The sequence below is a fragment of the Cetorhinus maximus genome, unplaced genomic scaffold (genome assembly GCF_964194155.1).
Source record: "Cetorhinus maximus unplaced genomic scaffold, sCetMax3.hap1.1 HAP1_SCAFFOLD_320, whole genome shotgun sequence".
NCBI classification, from domain to species: Eukaryota; Metazoa; Chordata; class Chondrichthyes; order Lamniformes; family Cetorhinidae; genus Cetorhinus; species Cetorhinus maximus.
Genome location: NW_027596270.1, coordinates 215182 through 231880, shown reverse-complemented (window position 1 = coordinate 231880; position 16699 = coordinate 215182). Strand labels below are relative to the sequence as shown.

The window sequence follows — 16699 nt, the reverse complement described above, 5'->3', positions numbered from 1 at the left end:
ATGTCCCTCATTGGCTGAAACTCTGCATCATTTTGAAAGCTGATTTGTCTCAACCTCCAGGAGAAAACTGGACCTTTCTGTTTGTGGCTTTAAACAGATGAAACCCTGTGGGTGTGAAGCATACGTTTCAACATTTGTTAATGAAATGTGGGAACATGATGAAACAATGCTCAAACAATTCATGGGCTGACTTAAATGAATAACTGGGGAGACATGGAGTGTTAACATTAAAACAAGGAGAGTCCCTGTTTCCAATAAGTGAACTGGCAGAAGGGTGAGGACAGGTTCAGGAGAATGTCATAATTCAGAATAACACAGACTCTGAAGAAGAGTCATACGGACTCGAAGCATTAACTCTGTGTTTCTTTCCACAGATGCTGTCAGACCTGCTGAATTTTTCCAGAATTTTTTGTATTTCTTACAGACTATAAAGGAACAGCTGATCTCAAAGATAATCTTTTGCAGTATGTGTGGAGGGGATCAGCTGAATCAGGTTTAAAGGGGTGAAATGATATTTTTTGTAGATTGGACAATCACATTAAAATCTGCAACTCAGATGGGACCATGGATTATTGCAGATTTCCATCGGTGCATTATTCCAGGAAGCCTTAAAATCATATGGACGGTATTTCAGAACCAGGGTTCCAACTGTACGGGGGCAACGGGCAATTTTATCCCAGAAAAACCCGCAAAAAATCAATCACAGGGACAGCCACTACAAGAACAACCTTTGTCGGAGGCAGAATCTGTGAGCAGGAGCTCATCCAGTCGCAATGCAGAATCCCAGCTGCTGGGGTGCTGGGTAATTGTGAGTGGAAAATATTTTTTTTGTGATTACTTTGTGGTTATGGGATTGAAACTTTGACCGTAGACCAATCAATAAAGATCAGAACCAAATGATAAAGAAACACCAATGCACGGAACTTCCATTATACAGCAGAAGGAAAGGGAATGGGCATTTGTAAAGAATTTACAGCAAGTTAGTTGAACATGACTTGCCCTTAACACGTTTGAGCTGGCTTGAAATATGTTTAAATCACTTCTAGAAATGGAACATGGCAGAGCACCCATTTACTAGGATTTGCGTGTGATTTTTCTTTTTATTTGTTCACAATTGGGTATCAGAAAATTGTTTTCGTTCTCTATTTTGTGTTTCAATGGCACTGCCGATACCCACAATCTCCTGCGTGTGTGAAAGTGCCCTAGTCACTGTGCAGGAGCCCAACGCGCAGGCGCAATGCTGATGATACCTGGAGCATGCGCAGTGTCAGTTTGCTCAGAGCCCTGGGAGTGCGGGAGACGCGGGTGAGATTCGCTGAGGCGGAGGGAGCAGCGGTTCTGGGAGCCGGGAGCCGGGGTGGGGAGGATCCAGAAACACCCGGTGTAGGCCGCAATCCCGGATCACAGCCTCCATGACCCGTGTTTGCAGCTCCGGGGCTTCTTCCCGGTGACAGAGCCGGGTTCAGGGGAAGAGGCTCCGGAGCGGGAGATTCAAAAACTGCGGGGAGACCGCGGGCCGCCCGGGGGCTCAGAAACTGGGGGGACGGACACAGGGTCCGGGTAAGACCCACCCGGGAGGGTCCCCCCTCCTGTGTCCCGCCTGACGGCAGCTGGGATCCCGCCTGAGACCCTGAATCAGAGACACAGGAGCTGGAGAACTGAACCCAGGCAGAGGAGAGGGAGGGAGAAAACTGGGAGTGGAGGAAAGAAATGGTGGAGATGGTGAGATGGGTTTGGATTTCAGCCCAGGGAGGAGGGAGAGTGTGTGGGACGGGGATTTACAGTTTGGGGGAACAAGAGAAAAAAGGATGTTCCATAGAAACTAGAATTGTCTGTTCAGAATTTCAGTCCTGGATTTAAAGTGATGACTTTTGTAAACTCGTTTTACAGGGTATTAAACGGAGGTGACTGGCAGACAGAAAATGCAAAGCTAACATCACAACAAGATCTGTCAGAGGCACTGAATTCATCAGGACCTGAGCATCATCAACCTTTGAATGTGGAAGGAGAAATGTTCGTCTATTCTGTCTTTGGGAAAGGATTTCAAACATCTGTGTGACTGGAAAAGCCTCAACACACACACACACCCGAGTGAGAGTGTTCCAGTGAACTGACTTTGGAAAAAACTTTAAGCAGTTACACAGTCTGCAAAAATATCTCACCATTCACAGTGGGGAGAAACTGTTCACGTGTTGTGTGTGGACAAGGCTTCAACTAATCGTCCAACCTGGAGAGAGACAAGGACCCCCACACCATGGAAAAACCATGGAAATGTGTGGACTGTGGGAAGGGATTCAATTTCCCATCCCAACTGGAAGTTCATCGGCGCAGTCATACTGGGGAGAGACCGTTCACCTGCTCCATCTGTGGGAAGGGATTCACCCATTTGTACAACCTTCGGACACACCAGCGAGTTCACACTGAGGAGAGGCCATTCACCTGCCCTGTGTGTGGGAAGGACTTCACTCGGTCATCCCACATTGTGACACACCAACTTGTGCACACTGATAAGAGACCGTTTACATGTTCTGACTGTGAGAAGAGTTTTAAATGCAGAAAAGATCTGCTGGTACATCAACGTATTCACACTGGGGAGAGGCCGTTCACCTGCTCCGTGTGTGGGAAGGGATTCATTCAGTCATCCCACCTTCTGACACATCAACTTGTTCACTCTGATAACAAACTTTTTAATTGTTCTGACTGTGACAAGAGCTTTAAAAGCAAAAAGGATCTGCTAACACATCAATATACTCACACTGGAGAGAGGCCATTCACCTGTACCAACTGTGGGAAGGGATTCAGCCGTCCGTCTGCCCTACTGAATCACCAGCGAATTCACACTGGGGAGAGGCCGTTCACCTGCTCTGACTGTGGGAAGGGATTCATTAATTCATCCAACCTTCTGATACACCAGCAACTTCACACGGGGGATAGACCGTTCACCTGCTCTGACTGTGGGAAGGGATTCACTCGTTCATCTAACCTTCTGACACACCAACAGGTTCACACTGAGGAGAGACCATTCACTTGCTCCGTGTGTGGGAAGGGATTCACCCGGTCATCCAACCTATTGAATCACCAGCGAGTACACACTGGAGAGAGGCCGTTCACCTGCTCTGTGTGTGGGAAGGGATTCACTCAGTTATCCAACCTGCTGACACACCAGAGCATTCACAGTGGGGAGAGGCCATTTACCTGCTCTGTGTGTGGGAAGAGATTTTCTCATTCATCCTATCTGCTGAAACACCAGCGAGTTCACAGTGGGGAGAGGCCGTTCACCTGTAATGCCTGCGGAAAGGCATTCACTCAGTCATCACACCTGCGAACACACCAGTGGATTCACAAGCGATTGCAAGGTTTGGATTCTACTCCTGTTGATGCTGTTAATCATACCAGGACTGAACCATGTTCATTCTGACTGTCCTGACCTGATGATGAGGTTCAATATTCTGAATAAATGTGAAATAAATCAGCTTTGTTTGTATATTTTTGTTTTTCCCCACCTGAGTGTTTAACGCCACCTGGCTGGAGTCAGAAAGGACAATCTGGGGGAGGATCTTACGGTAGGAACAGAACTTCAGCCTGGACACAGTCCATCAGGGTCACACTGAGGGACCCCCAAACAACACTTTGGTCTTTCTCATCTTTCTTCACTGACGGCACAATCCCAATGTGGGTGAATCCTGAGGTGTGTAAGAAATGTGTCCCAGCTGCTCTCTTCCATGGTTCAGAGCTCCTAGACACAGAACAGAAGGCTCTTTTACAACTGGGTTTAGAGTCAGGAAGAACAACGGTGAATGCTGGAAACGTGCTGCCAAATCAAAGGTTGGTGTAAAATTGTGATCTGTTCCTGACTGAAAGTGAAACAGCAAGTTTAAGTTTCCAGACGGAAAATGGTTCTTAATAATTCTAAAATGTTTCAACGTGTTTGTGTGTCAGTCCCGAGTCGCTGAATCGAAACATGCTGAAATTTATTGGGTTAAAATCTGCATTAAACTAGAAGCTGGAGGAGTTCACAGGAGGCTGTTAACTGCTGTGACAATAATACAACAGTTTGATTCCCAGAAAAAGAACGACCTGCAGCGTATGTCCAAGAATTCCCAGTTTTATTGATGTGTGCTTCCCACACACTGTCCTTTTAAATATACCTCACTCCTACCAGCCTTTAACTATCAGAAAGGTAACAGAGAGAAGGCTGAAGCTGTGTCTGCCCCTTTAACTTCACAGTGTCAGGACCCCTTTCGTCCCTTTAAGAATGAGTGATGTGTTCAGCTGAAGATTCCTATTGGTAGTTTTCTGGGCGGTTTCCTTATTCTGATCATTCCCGGTGAGCCTTGGGTGTGTGAACCCGCCCCACCCCCAGGCACGGCAACCCAGCCCGTCCCTGGGTGTGTGAACCTGCTCTATGTGGTCCTCGCCTGTGGGCTCTCGTGTTTCTCTCCATCTCGTTTATTCTGCTCCTTCTGCTTGAAGTTGCTGTTTGTGGAATTATCTGGAAGTTTAACAGTAACGGTATTAACCAATGTTATGGTCAAACTGTAGATGTAAAATGTCACCTTAGCTCCTTAAACATTTTAGTAGCAGTTTGGTTACAGTGGCAACACTGATTTTAGAATCTCTAAATTGTGGATTTCACCTTCAGAACCTGAGCATATTGACCAGACTTCTAACCTCATCATGATATTCAAAATCTGCAATTGAAATCTGGTCTCAGTGATAGTGTCCATGAAACTATCATTGATTGTTGTAAAAACCCATCTGCTTCACTAATGTCCTTTATGGAAGGAAATCTGCTATCCTCACCTGGTCTGGCCTACATGTGAGGCCAGACCCTCAGCAATGTGGTTAACTCTTAATTGCCCTCTGAAATAACTGAGGAAGCCACTTTGTTCAAGGACAGTTAAGGTTGGGCAACAAATGTTGGCCTTGCCAGTGACACCCACATCCCATCAAAGAATAAAACAAAATATGTTTTGCATGTGAGGATTTAATCATTTCAAGCATAAATTTAATCCCATTGACAGCTATCAGCAGCTAATAACCCTGTTATGTTTTTGATCATTAAAGGCTGGTAGGAGTGAAGTATATTTAAAAGGACAGTGAAGCACACATCAATTTCTAATGACTCAAGTGTTATGTGGGTAATATTTGTGTCGAAAGGATGGGGTGAATCTTGTAACAATCTCCCAGTGATTAACTAGGATTGAGGGGCAAGACTAAAGGTGAGCATTAGTGCACTGTACTTTACACTACTTAGTGATAAAACTTGTTGTGTTAAAGTTTACTAATTCACACTGGTGTAGTACTGAGTCAATTGCTCAGATTGATTTTTAATGTTAAGGATTATTTTTCCTGCAGGATTTTCTATTTAGCTTCCACCTGACCCACTGATAGTGTCAGACAGAATCTAGAACTGTCTCCTCAGTCGAATGGACTGCTGCAGGATCCTAATGGTATCCAATTAAAAATCTATCTTCTGGTTAACAGGCACAACTGAAACCAGCTCAACACAAAATGGTGTGTGTGAGTGTGTGCGCACACACACTTGAGGGTAGCAGTGGAAGGGTGCTTTTCTGAATGGAGAGCTGTGACTAGTGGTGTTCCGCAGTGATCAGTGCTGGGACCTTTGCTGTTTGTAGTATACGTAAATGATTTGGAGGAAAATGTAACTGGGCTAATTAGTAAGTTTACAGACGACACTAAGGTTGGAGGAGTTGCAGATAGTGAAGAGGATTGTCAAAGGATACAACGGGATATAGATCGGTTGGAGACTTGGGCGGAGAAATGGCAGATGGAGTTTAATCCGGACAAATGCGAGGTAATGCATTTTGGAAGGTCTAATACAGGCAGGAATTATACAGTAAATGGCAGAACCCTTAAGTGCATCGACGGGCAGAGGCATCTGGGTGTACAGGTCCACAGGTCACTGAAAGTGGCAACGCAGGTGGATAAGGTAGTCAGGAAGGCATATGGCATGCTTGCCTTCATTGGCAGGGGTATTGAGTATAAAAGCTGGGAAGTCATGCTGCAAATGTATAGAACCTTGGTTAGGCCACACTTGGAATTTTGCGTGCAATTCTGGTCGCCACATTACCAGAAGGATATGGAGGCATTGGAGAGGGTGCAGAGGAGGTTTACCAGGATGCTGCCTGGTCTGGAGGTTATTAGCTATGAGGAGAGGTTGGAGAAACTCGGATTGTTCTCACTAGAGCGACGGAGATTGAGGGGCGACTTGATAGAAGTTTACAAAATTATGAGTGGCATGGACAGAGTAGATAGAAGCTTTTTCCTAGGGTGGAAGAGTCAATTATTAGGGGACATAGATTTAAGGTGAGAGGAGAAAACTTTAGAGGAGATGTGCAGGGCAAGTTTTTTACGCAGAGGGTAGTGAGTGTCTGGAATTCGCTGCCAGAGGAGGTGGTGGAAGCAGGTATGATAGTGGTTTTTAAGAGGCAACTTGACAAATACATGAATAGGATGGGAATAGAGGGATACGGACCCCGGAAGTGCAAAATGTTTTAGTTGACAGACAATATGATCGGCGCAGGCTTGGAGGGCCGAAGGGCCTGTTCCTGTGCTGTCCTTTTCTTCTTTGTTCTTGTGTCTATGTGTCTGATTGTGAACGCATCATTCTTCACGTTTGCAATGTATTTCCTGAAGTAATTATCCCCAGCAAGTATTTTAGTCCTTTATTTCCATTTATTCCAAATGTAATATCTTTGCAAATCTTTTCATAGCACTGACAATTATCTGGAACCCATTCTCTGGGGTGCTGCTGTTTAGAAAACAATCTCACATTGACCATTCAATTACCAATATGAGCACATCTGTCCACAAACTCACTTCAACTCTCGAGTCCGTATGACTCTTCTTCAGACCGTATGGTCGTCTTCAGTCATACGGACTCGAAACGTCAACTCTGTTTCTCTCTCCACAGATACTGTCAGACCTGCTGAGTTTTTCCAACATTTTCTGTTTTTATTTCAGATTTTCAGCATCCACAATATTTTGCTTTTATTTCACTTAACTTCTCTCCTCTTTCTCTCAGATACCGAGTCACTTAATCTCTCTGTTTCAGAGAGCACCTAAGCTCACTTAGGTTATTTCTCAGAGAGAGAGAAAAAAATTAACACACTTAACCTCACTTAGCCTCTCTTCTCTGTCTGAGGCAGTGCTCAACGTACAGAGAGTCATTCCCCTCTCTCTCTGTTTCACTCTCTCACTCTCAGACAGGCCTCGATTCACTTTAACTCTCCTATTTTCTGATAACTGTTTTTGGGCAAAATTATTCATTTTATATAATTTCCCCTTATTTCTCCCAAGGATAACCATCAGCTTGTTTCCCCCTTCAGTGAATATGGTAAAACCCCAAATAAGCTCATATGTTTAAATCTTTAAATTGGGAATGGAGGTGAATGTAATGCTGAGACTGGCAGCAATCTGTGTGGTTCTTTTTGATGCTGTCAGAGTGAGTCACCCTCACAGGCAGGAAGACTGTTCTCGGAGATAACATGAAACTAACACCTGCTGTTTCATTCTCAGGAAACACAACTTCCTGTTTCTCTGCTGCTGGTTCCTAACCACACATCTCACTTCTGAGCAGAAAATAAATCCAGGGGCTACAGTCGGGTAAGAACATCTGTCAAGGCGGCCTATATCTGGCCAGAGAGTCAGGGCAGAGTCACACAGATTACATTGCGGTGACATTTACAAATAAGCCTGTTGTTTCTGTTCAGAGTCTCCATTCCCGGACATATGTGGCCGTGTCTGTGGATCAGTAACTGAGTTCCCTCTGCTCTCCATAGCCAGGAACTGATAGCCTGCTCCTTTCCATTTTATATCATTCTCTCATATCATTCTGTATTCCTTGCTTCCTCTATTTCTCAGCTTTATCTCTCACCACCTCATCTTTCTGTTTTTCTAAGTGTCTCAGTTTTTCTCTCAGTTTATGTCTCTCCTTTCCACTATATCTCTCTCGATGTCAGTGTGTTCCTGTTTAATTGAGATGTTCAATATCATGAAGGGTTTTTGATTGATTAAAGAAGGAAAAATGGCGAAAGGCAGAAAATGCTGGAAAAATTCAGCAGGTCTGGCAGCATCTGTGGACAGAGAAACAGATTTAAGGTTTCCAGTCCAACATCACTCTTCTTTTGAGCAGGAAAAACAGGGGTTGTCCTTCTTAGATCAGAAAAGCTTAGGGGGAAATTTAATGGAGATGTTCAAAATGAGGAAGGATTGGTAATAATGTCGAAAGGGAGAAACTGTTTCCAGGAGCAGGAAGGTTTGTAATCAGAGGACTCAGAGATTTAAGATATTTGACAACAGACCCGGAGGGAGTGATAAGGAGAACATTTTTACGCAGTGATTTGATGTGACCTGGAATGCACATACTGACAGGGGTTTGGAAGCAGATATGTTAGCAATTTTCAAAGGGAATTGGATCAATACTTGAAGAGGGAATAATTGGCAGAGTTGTAGTGAATGGGACTAATTGGATGGTTCACTCATCTTTATGACATTCTGAATTTTCCTCTCCTGAGGTTTTAACATTTGATCTTTTCAATCATAATGTGTCTCAAACAGAAGATTTAAAACGTTGGTTTCGACGAGCTGTCAAATCTGTTTCCTGTGTGTCTGTGTAACTCGGGAACTGCAGGCAAGGGTGAGAAGGAACCGGTTCTTTTCAGTTCCTCTAACAGATGCACCATTGTCACCTCAGATACCAGAAATCTCTGGAGTTCCCCATGTCGTCATTACCCTCCCCTTGGGTATAACAGCTCTCAGTCAGGTGGAGTCAGTCACACGTATCTCTGTCATGATATTTCCACTCCTATTTTATCACATACCTCCCTGTGACACTCACTATAACACAGCCACCCAAATATCATTGCTTCCTTACACCTTGTCCTCCTATTACAATCGAATCTTTATTCGGCCTCTTGTCTCCCTTAATGTAAGATTACCTGTAGTTAAAGCCACCTCTGTTATTAAGAACTGGAATTGGCCTTTGTGATTATTTTTACACCAGACTCTAGTCGGTCTCGCGTGCTGCTGTCATAACTCCCTTCACAAACCCAAAGAGGAAGAGGTTGTTTTTTAATGAGTGGGCGGACACCTCAAACCTGCAATCATGTCCCAGAAATCCCTGCCTTGCTGGATGGAGCAACTGCCCAGAATTGTCCCGTCTGTCATTCCCTTCACTCCTTCTGAGTCTAAGAAAATAGCCAGCAAAAGAACAGAGACTCCCATTTATAATGACACCAGGCGCATCAGTTTAGATGATGTGGTTGGGTCTCTGGAGAGGGCTTGAACCCACATCCTTCTGACTTTGGGTGAGAGTGCCACCAATTAGTCAATGTTGGCGTCAGTTCATATTCCAATAGACCGTGTCTGTGTTATTACACTCAACCCATCCCATTCACATTGCATTGATCCTTGGCTCTGTTATTAGGGATTAGGCAACACATTGATATCATATTATATCAATAGACCATGACTCGCTCGCACTGCTATATGAGACCCAATCTTTGGTTTTGGTGCACTAGGTACTGACTGTATTATCATCACATTGGATCCAATGATGAATTCACTAACACACTGCAGCCTGACTCTTATTATTGGAACAAACACTGTATTTGTTACACTCAAAGAGAGCCAAACCTTTGCTGTTCTTCCTTCGGGCCCCATGTGCACTCTTACTGTATCAGACCGTGTGTGTCATTGTTACACTTATACTCTGCCACTGTTATTATCAGAAAATAACCTGCCTTTTATTTCATTTCTGGTGTCCAATTTTATTATTATCATTGGAAATATTTTTCCTGCCAGTTTTAAATTGGAACCTGTTTCCGGTATTTGATTGTCACATTCCCATGTTTTTAACTTGATTATTTAGTCTCTATGTGAATTTCCTCATATAAGTCACACTGCAATTCAGCCTTTGGTCTGAAAACTTGTTTCTTGAATAAAATACCGTTATTATAGCTCACAGTATAGGATCATAAGCTCAGAATTACCACTTGGCAGGGTACAGGAGGGTAAACAGACTGGGATTGAACCTCACCATCACACAGCACCTTCACGAAAGAAACGGAGAAAAATCTGAGTGTTGCATCCCTGTTGATGTTGTTGGGCCATATTCTACCACCTGAAGCATTCTGGGTAGCATCATCTGCCACTGTCTTCAGATGGTACAGGGGCTAAAGGAAGGTGTTCAGCTCATCATGTTTGTACCAGCTCATTAGTGGAGCCATCGAATTAGTCCCACTCCTCTGCTCTTTACTCCTAGACTTGGATATTTCTTCTCTTCAACTATTTATTCAATTCTCCCAAGAATGTTGCTATTGAATCTGCTTGCAGCACCCTTTCAGGCAGTGCATTCCAGATCACAAAAACACACTGCTTAAAAAAGATGTTCTGAAATCTGTGTCCTCTGATTAGCTATTTTTCTGCCACTGGAGACCCTTCCTCTTTCTTTAGTTTGTCAAAGCCGTTCATGATTTTGAAAACTGCTATTGCATCTTTTTTCTTTCAGACTGCTGCAGTCCATGTGGTGTCAGTTCTGGGCATTTTAAGAGTCAACCATATTGCTGTGGGTCTGGAGTCATATGCAGGCTAGACCAGGTGAGGATGGCAGATTTCCTTCTCTAAAGGACATTAGTGAACCAGATGGGTTTCTATGACATTTGATAAGGACTTCATGGTCATCATGAGATTTGGTGGGATTCGAACCCAGTCTCCAGAGCATTTTCCTGGGTCTTTGGATTACTAGTCCAGTGACAATACCACAATGCCACCACCTCCATTTTTGACCCTTTGCTCCAAGGAAAACAATCCCCGTTTCTCCAGTCTCTCCATATAACTGAAGCCTCTTATCCTTGGTACCATTCTAGTAAATCACCTCTAAGGCTTTGAAATCCTGTTTAAAGTGTGATGCCCAGAAATGAATATGGCACTCCAACTGAGGCCTAACAATTGGTTTATAAAATCAGTATTTACTCATTTAACATAAACACACTCAAAATAAATTGTTGAAAATCTGCACTAAGATATCACATGGAGGAGTTCACAGGAGGCTGTTAACTGCTGCTGCAATTGCGTAACCGACATCCGATCCGCAGATAAAGAAGATAACATTGTGGTTATCCATTGACAATCCCTCATGTCAGGGATGATTCTTTCTTGTCGATGACTGGGCGGAAGTGAGATGTCAGTGTTAGCTGTGGGTTCACAAACGACTAATGAGCCCTATTTTAGCCTTGCAGGCTCTCCCAACAGTGAGGACATGGGAAACAAAAACAGAATTACCTGGAAAATCTCAGCAGGTCTGGCAGCATCGGCGGAGAAGAATAAAGTTGACGTTTCGAGTCCTTCATGACCCTTCAGCAGAACTGTTGAAGGGTCATGGGGACTCGAAACGTCAACTTTATTCTTCTCCACCGATGCTGCCAGACCTGCTGAGTTTTTCCAGGTAATTCTGTATTTGTTTTGGATTTCCAGCATCCGCAGTTTTTTGTTTTTTATCAGTGAGGACATGGGGGTTGTCAGCCTGTGGAGTTGGTGGTGGATTGTTGACACGAGCAGCTGCCCTCGCTGTTTGTCTCTCTCAGTGGCTGCTCTTGTTGATTGAAACGTTTTTGGATGATGAATCACCATTTTGGAGGTGATTGGGAATCTGCTTCCCAAGTGTTTATGTTGATAGAACAGAATGTCATGGAGGCCTTGAGATTGTCTTTGAAAAGTTTCCTTTGGTCCCATGTGAAGGGCCTCCCTGGTGTAGCTCTGAGTACAGCACCTGTTTGTCAATCTGAATTCAAGCATTCTGATGACATGCCCAGACTTAGTGGTTACATTACTGGATTACTAATCGAGAGGGAATAATGATCTGGAGATGTGAGTTCAAATCCCATCACAACAATTAGAGATTTTAAATTCAATTAATTCGATAAATCTGGAATAAAAACCTACTATAAAAGCTGTTATCAGTGATTATGAAACGAATGCATTGTTACAAAAGTCCAACTGGTCCCCTGACATCCTCGAGGAGCGGAAATCTGCCATCCCAGCCTCATCTGGTCTTCAGGTGACTCCAGACCAACAGCAATGTGCTTAATGGTGCATAAGCCACTTGGTCATGTGAAAACCGCTCAGAGAAAGTAAAATTCAATTGGATTGCAGCGGTTTGGGAAGGCAGGTCACCATCACGTTCTCAAGGGCAATTAGGGATGGTAATAAATGCCTGCATTGCCAGTGACACCCACATCCTGTGATGAATGAAAAAAAAGGAGCTGCAGCCTGTTTCCAGGTTTCTCTGTGTTATTGGTGTGTGACAGTATAACTAAAAATACACTACCAGGAATATCCACAAGACGACAATCCTGACAGTTACTCACTGAAAGGATTCACTCAGTCACCCCATCTGCTGAGTTCACATTTGACTGGAGGTATTGGATTCCGCGTCATTGCTGCTGTTTTGGTAAAACTTTGGGGGATTTGCAATTCACCATCAATTCCCTTCTTTTTGGTGGATAATGGAGATTCTGTGCACTTGGGCTTCTGTATAATTTGGTTGCTAATTTTATTGACTGCCCAACACTCGCCCCAATCCCCACATCGTTGCAAAAAAAAGGATTCACGATTCACCAATTAGGCCATTCGATGGCGAGGACTTTACCCAGCATCGCCTGCGGTGGTGACTGTCCCCTATTCCCCACCAGAGGAGAGCAGTGCGCAGGCGCAGTACCGCCCAGTGTTTGGAGCATGCACCATAATGGCGATGCGGAGTCTTTTGTCTGTCTTATCTTCAAGCTGGTAAGGAAATGAAAACACGGAGAGATCGATGGAGGCGGCGGGAGGACGGGGAGGATTTCTAAACATCTTGTAAAGGCTCCAAACCTCGAATAAGACCCTGAGATACTCCCGTTTGCAGCCCGGTTCTTTTTTCCGAACAAGCTCAAATTAACGGCCGCCATTTTGGTTGAACGGGGTTGAGCGCATGCACAAACGTCATGGTGACACAACAGGGAGTGGGCGGGGCTGCAGGGATGAATCTGTTCCCAACTGGGTCCCAGTGCCCGGGATTTCGTGTTCTGGGCAGCGCGTCAGTCTTCTATGGTCTTGCCTGTCCCCTGGTGGCCAGGGCCAGCGAGGATGCAGTGTCCATCCATATGGTTGATGCCTTCTACAAACAGTGGGCCCCTCAGCTTGCAGAGTGTCTCATAGTCACTGCAATTAACATTGTGGTTTAATTGTGAAAATTCCATTTGCTTTTTTGCCTTTTGGGGCTCCTTTTAGTTTGATTTAGATCACTTGTTTGGAAGAACAGAGAGAGAAAACTAGAAACTAGAATTGTCTGTTTTGAATTTCTAACATGAACTTATAGCGATACTGACACTGTCAACTCTTTCTGCAGGATATTAGAAGGAGATGATTTGCATAGGAAACTAACCAAACATCAAATCAACACCTCTCAGAGTCAGTCGATTCATCAGGACCTGAATATCATCAGCCTTTGAATGTGGAAGGAGAAATGTTTCTCTGATCTGTCTGTGGGAAAAGATTACAAACATCAGTGTGACCAGAAAAGCACCGAGACACACACACACCCGAGTAACAGTGTTCCAGTGCACTGACTGTGGAAAGAGCTTTAACCAGTTACACAGCCTGAAAAAACATCACACCATTCACAGCAGGGAGAAACTGTACATGTGTTCTGTGTGTGGACAAGTTTGCAACAGATCTTCCAACCTGGAGAGACATAAGGACACCCACACCATTGAGAAACCGTGGAAATGTGGGGATTGTGGGAAGAGATTCAGTTTTCCATCCCAGCTGGAAACTCACCGACGCAGTCACACTGGGGAGAGACCGTTCACCTGTTCTGTGTGTGGAAAGGAATTCACTAAGTCATCCAGCCTGGGGTCACACCAGAGAGTTCATAGTGATGAGAGGCCTTTTAAATGCTTTTACTGTGGAGATTGCTTTAAAACCTCTCCTGATCTAATTAAACACCAGCTTGTTCACACTGACAAGAGACCATTCAGTTGCTCTCACTGTGAGAAGAGATTCAGACAATCATCTCACCTTATTCAACATCAGCGAGTTCACACTGGGGAAAGGATATTCACCTGCTCCGTGTGTGGGAAGCGATTCACTCAGTCATCCAATCTCCAGACACACCAACGCACTCACAGTGGGGAGAGGCCATTCACCTGCTCCGAATGTGGGAAGGGATTCAACCGACCATCCAACTTGTTGAGACACCAGCAGGTTCATGTGTGACTGCAGGGGTTGGATGCTGCTGCTAATCACATGTTTTGTTTATTTCTGCTGAAGGTAATAACTCCCATCACTGGGCCAGAGTTTAAAGTTCTTTGCAGGGCAAGTGCTGTGCCGGGACTGCAGCAAGTAGGAGTTTCTGGAGAATATTGCGATCCTGAACCATCATATCTGTGGTGAGTGTCTGTAGCTCAGGAAACCTGGGCTCAGGGTTATTGAGCTGCAGTCTGAGCTGCAGACATCAGGGCCATCACGGAGGGGGAGAGTCAGCTGGACACTTTCTTTCAGGAAGCAGTCACAGCCCCAAGGTTCAAGAGAAATTTACAGTTAGTCAATGGTCAGGATATATCAGAATATGTCAAGGAAATCAGTTTTAGCATCTGTGGTCTTAATTTCTCTGGGTTAAGAGGAGAAAAACTGACATCTGGACTTAGTGTGTGTCAGTCAAGGCACCTTTCCCTTCTTTAAGACGCTGGAACATTGATTCTGATGTTATCAGTGAAATTAACTGATCTGAGAAATTGAAAGGATTCTCGTTACAGCACATCAGGGATTTCAACCTAATTTCGACTTTGGGACAATCAGAATACTTGGTAATAGACAAGACACTGAAAGGCTTGAAGGGATGACTCTGAAGAAGAATCATATGGACTCGAAATGTTAACTCTGTTTTTTTTAACTCTCCACAGATGCTGTTAGACCTGCTGAGTTTTTCCAACATTTTATGGTTTTGTTGCCCTTGAACTGAGTCGCTTATCACACCATAAGAAGTTAAGAGTCATCCACATTGCTGTGGGTCTGGAATCACATGTAGGCCAGATCAGGTAAGGACAGCAGGTTTCCTTCCCTGAAGGGCAGTGGTTAACCAGATGGGTTTTTACAACAATGGGTTCATGGTCATCATTATTGAGATTAGCTTTTCAATTCCAGATTATTACTTGAATTCAAATTCCACTGGGATTTGAACCCTTGTCCCCCAGATCATTAGCTTGGGATTCTGGATCACTAGTTTGGTGATATTTCCACTGTGCCACCATATCCCCCTCCCTGCCCCATGCCACACACAAATGGATTATTGATTAATTTATTTCAAGTTTAATGAGAAAATGATTAGACCTACCCTGTACCTATATCTAACACATTGGAAATCTGTGAAGTTATTGGATTCAAACAAACCCATTCGCTCCTCCTCAGCTCCACAGTGAGTGAGACAGGGAAAAGCAGAAAAGCAGCAATATTCCGCCCCACACTCTCCAATCACCCGCTGCCGGCAGAAAGCGGCGGCTGCAGCTTCAATCAGTGGGTTAGTGCCCATCCCTGGGACGAAAGATACTCCAACCCAGGTCAAACCTCCCGATACACCGAGCACCGGCTCAGGAAAATACGGGTAGATTATATCCCGGTCACTGAACCTCCAAGCAGCATTTACAGAATACCCGAGTGAGTGTGTCACAAATAAAAACAACTTTCTAAATATTTTCACTGCAAAACTCCTTCCTTTTTAAAAGTTGACTGTTGTGAATCTGAATATGAGCACCATGGGATTTGTGTTACTGACTGACTTGTTTTCCATTGTTTGTCCGACAGGTTTGCAACTCAATTTGTGTTGGAGATTGAAGAGAATCTGATCTCAAAATGAGGTCACAAAGCAGGTAAATATTAAATCCAGGAACAAATCCTGAAGAAAATGGATCAGTGTTTGGAAGGAGATGCAACTAAGAAAGAGAAGCTGTGAATGATTGAATGGAAAGCATCAGCCCCTTGAACTTCTGGCTAGCACAGTCAGTAGTGCATGAGGCCTGTAACCTCAGGTTTGTGGGTTCAAGCCCCACTTTGGGTGCTGTTGCTTTTTTAAAAAACTTTGCTGCTTTCATGGGTGAACCTCAGCTCTCCATTCATCCACTGCGTCACTGTGTTCCAAATGAGTCTTTCTCCATCCTGCTTTGTCTTTATCACAGTTGCTGGTTTATGAAAGCAAACTTCCTCCACTTCACTGGAAATGTGAGAAATCAGTTTGTAGGTGTGGCCTAATGTACAATGAATGATGACGCTTTAAAAGTGGCAAGTTTCACTCAAGTCCCTGGACCAACAAAACTGCTCAGAGTCACCGAATTAGAATGGTCACTCCCTGGGTGCCCAATAGCAGCAGACCCATGTCAAGAATGATCTGATTCATAAGATTAAGGGAGAGAAATTAGCGAACTCCCACTCAACCTTATTCACATCAAAAACAGTTGGGAAGAGGAAGCATTTCATAGGCTGGGTTTTATTTTCTTTGGAAAGCTGCTGGAACGGTTTGGCTGGAGGTGTCACTAGTTCTGGAACACAAGTCTTCAGAGCTTTGATCTGATACATTGGTTGTGAGATCGCTTAGCTCTGGCTATCATAGGCTGCTTCCACTGTTTGGCAAGCAGTCCTGTGT

The 16699-nt window shown here is 44.2% G+C and overlaps 1 protein-coding gene across 1 annotated transcript in view; it reads left to right on the top strand.

Annotated features, from left to right (window-relative positions):
- LOC144673248 (uncharacterized) overlaps window positions 1–16699 on the top strand; it is a 68969-nt gene that overhangs the window by 45602 nt on the left and 6668 nt on the right. Inside the window, 3 exon segments of the mRNA XM_078535173.1 lie at window positions 1430–1560; window positions 1891–1999; window positions 2204–3412. Coding sequence (XP_078391299.1) covers window positions 1430–1560; window positions 1891–1999; window positions 2204–3412 — 1449 coding nt within the window.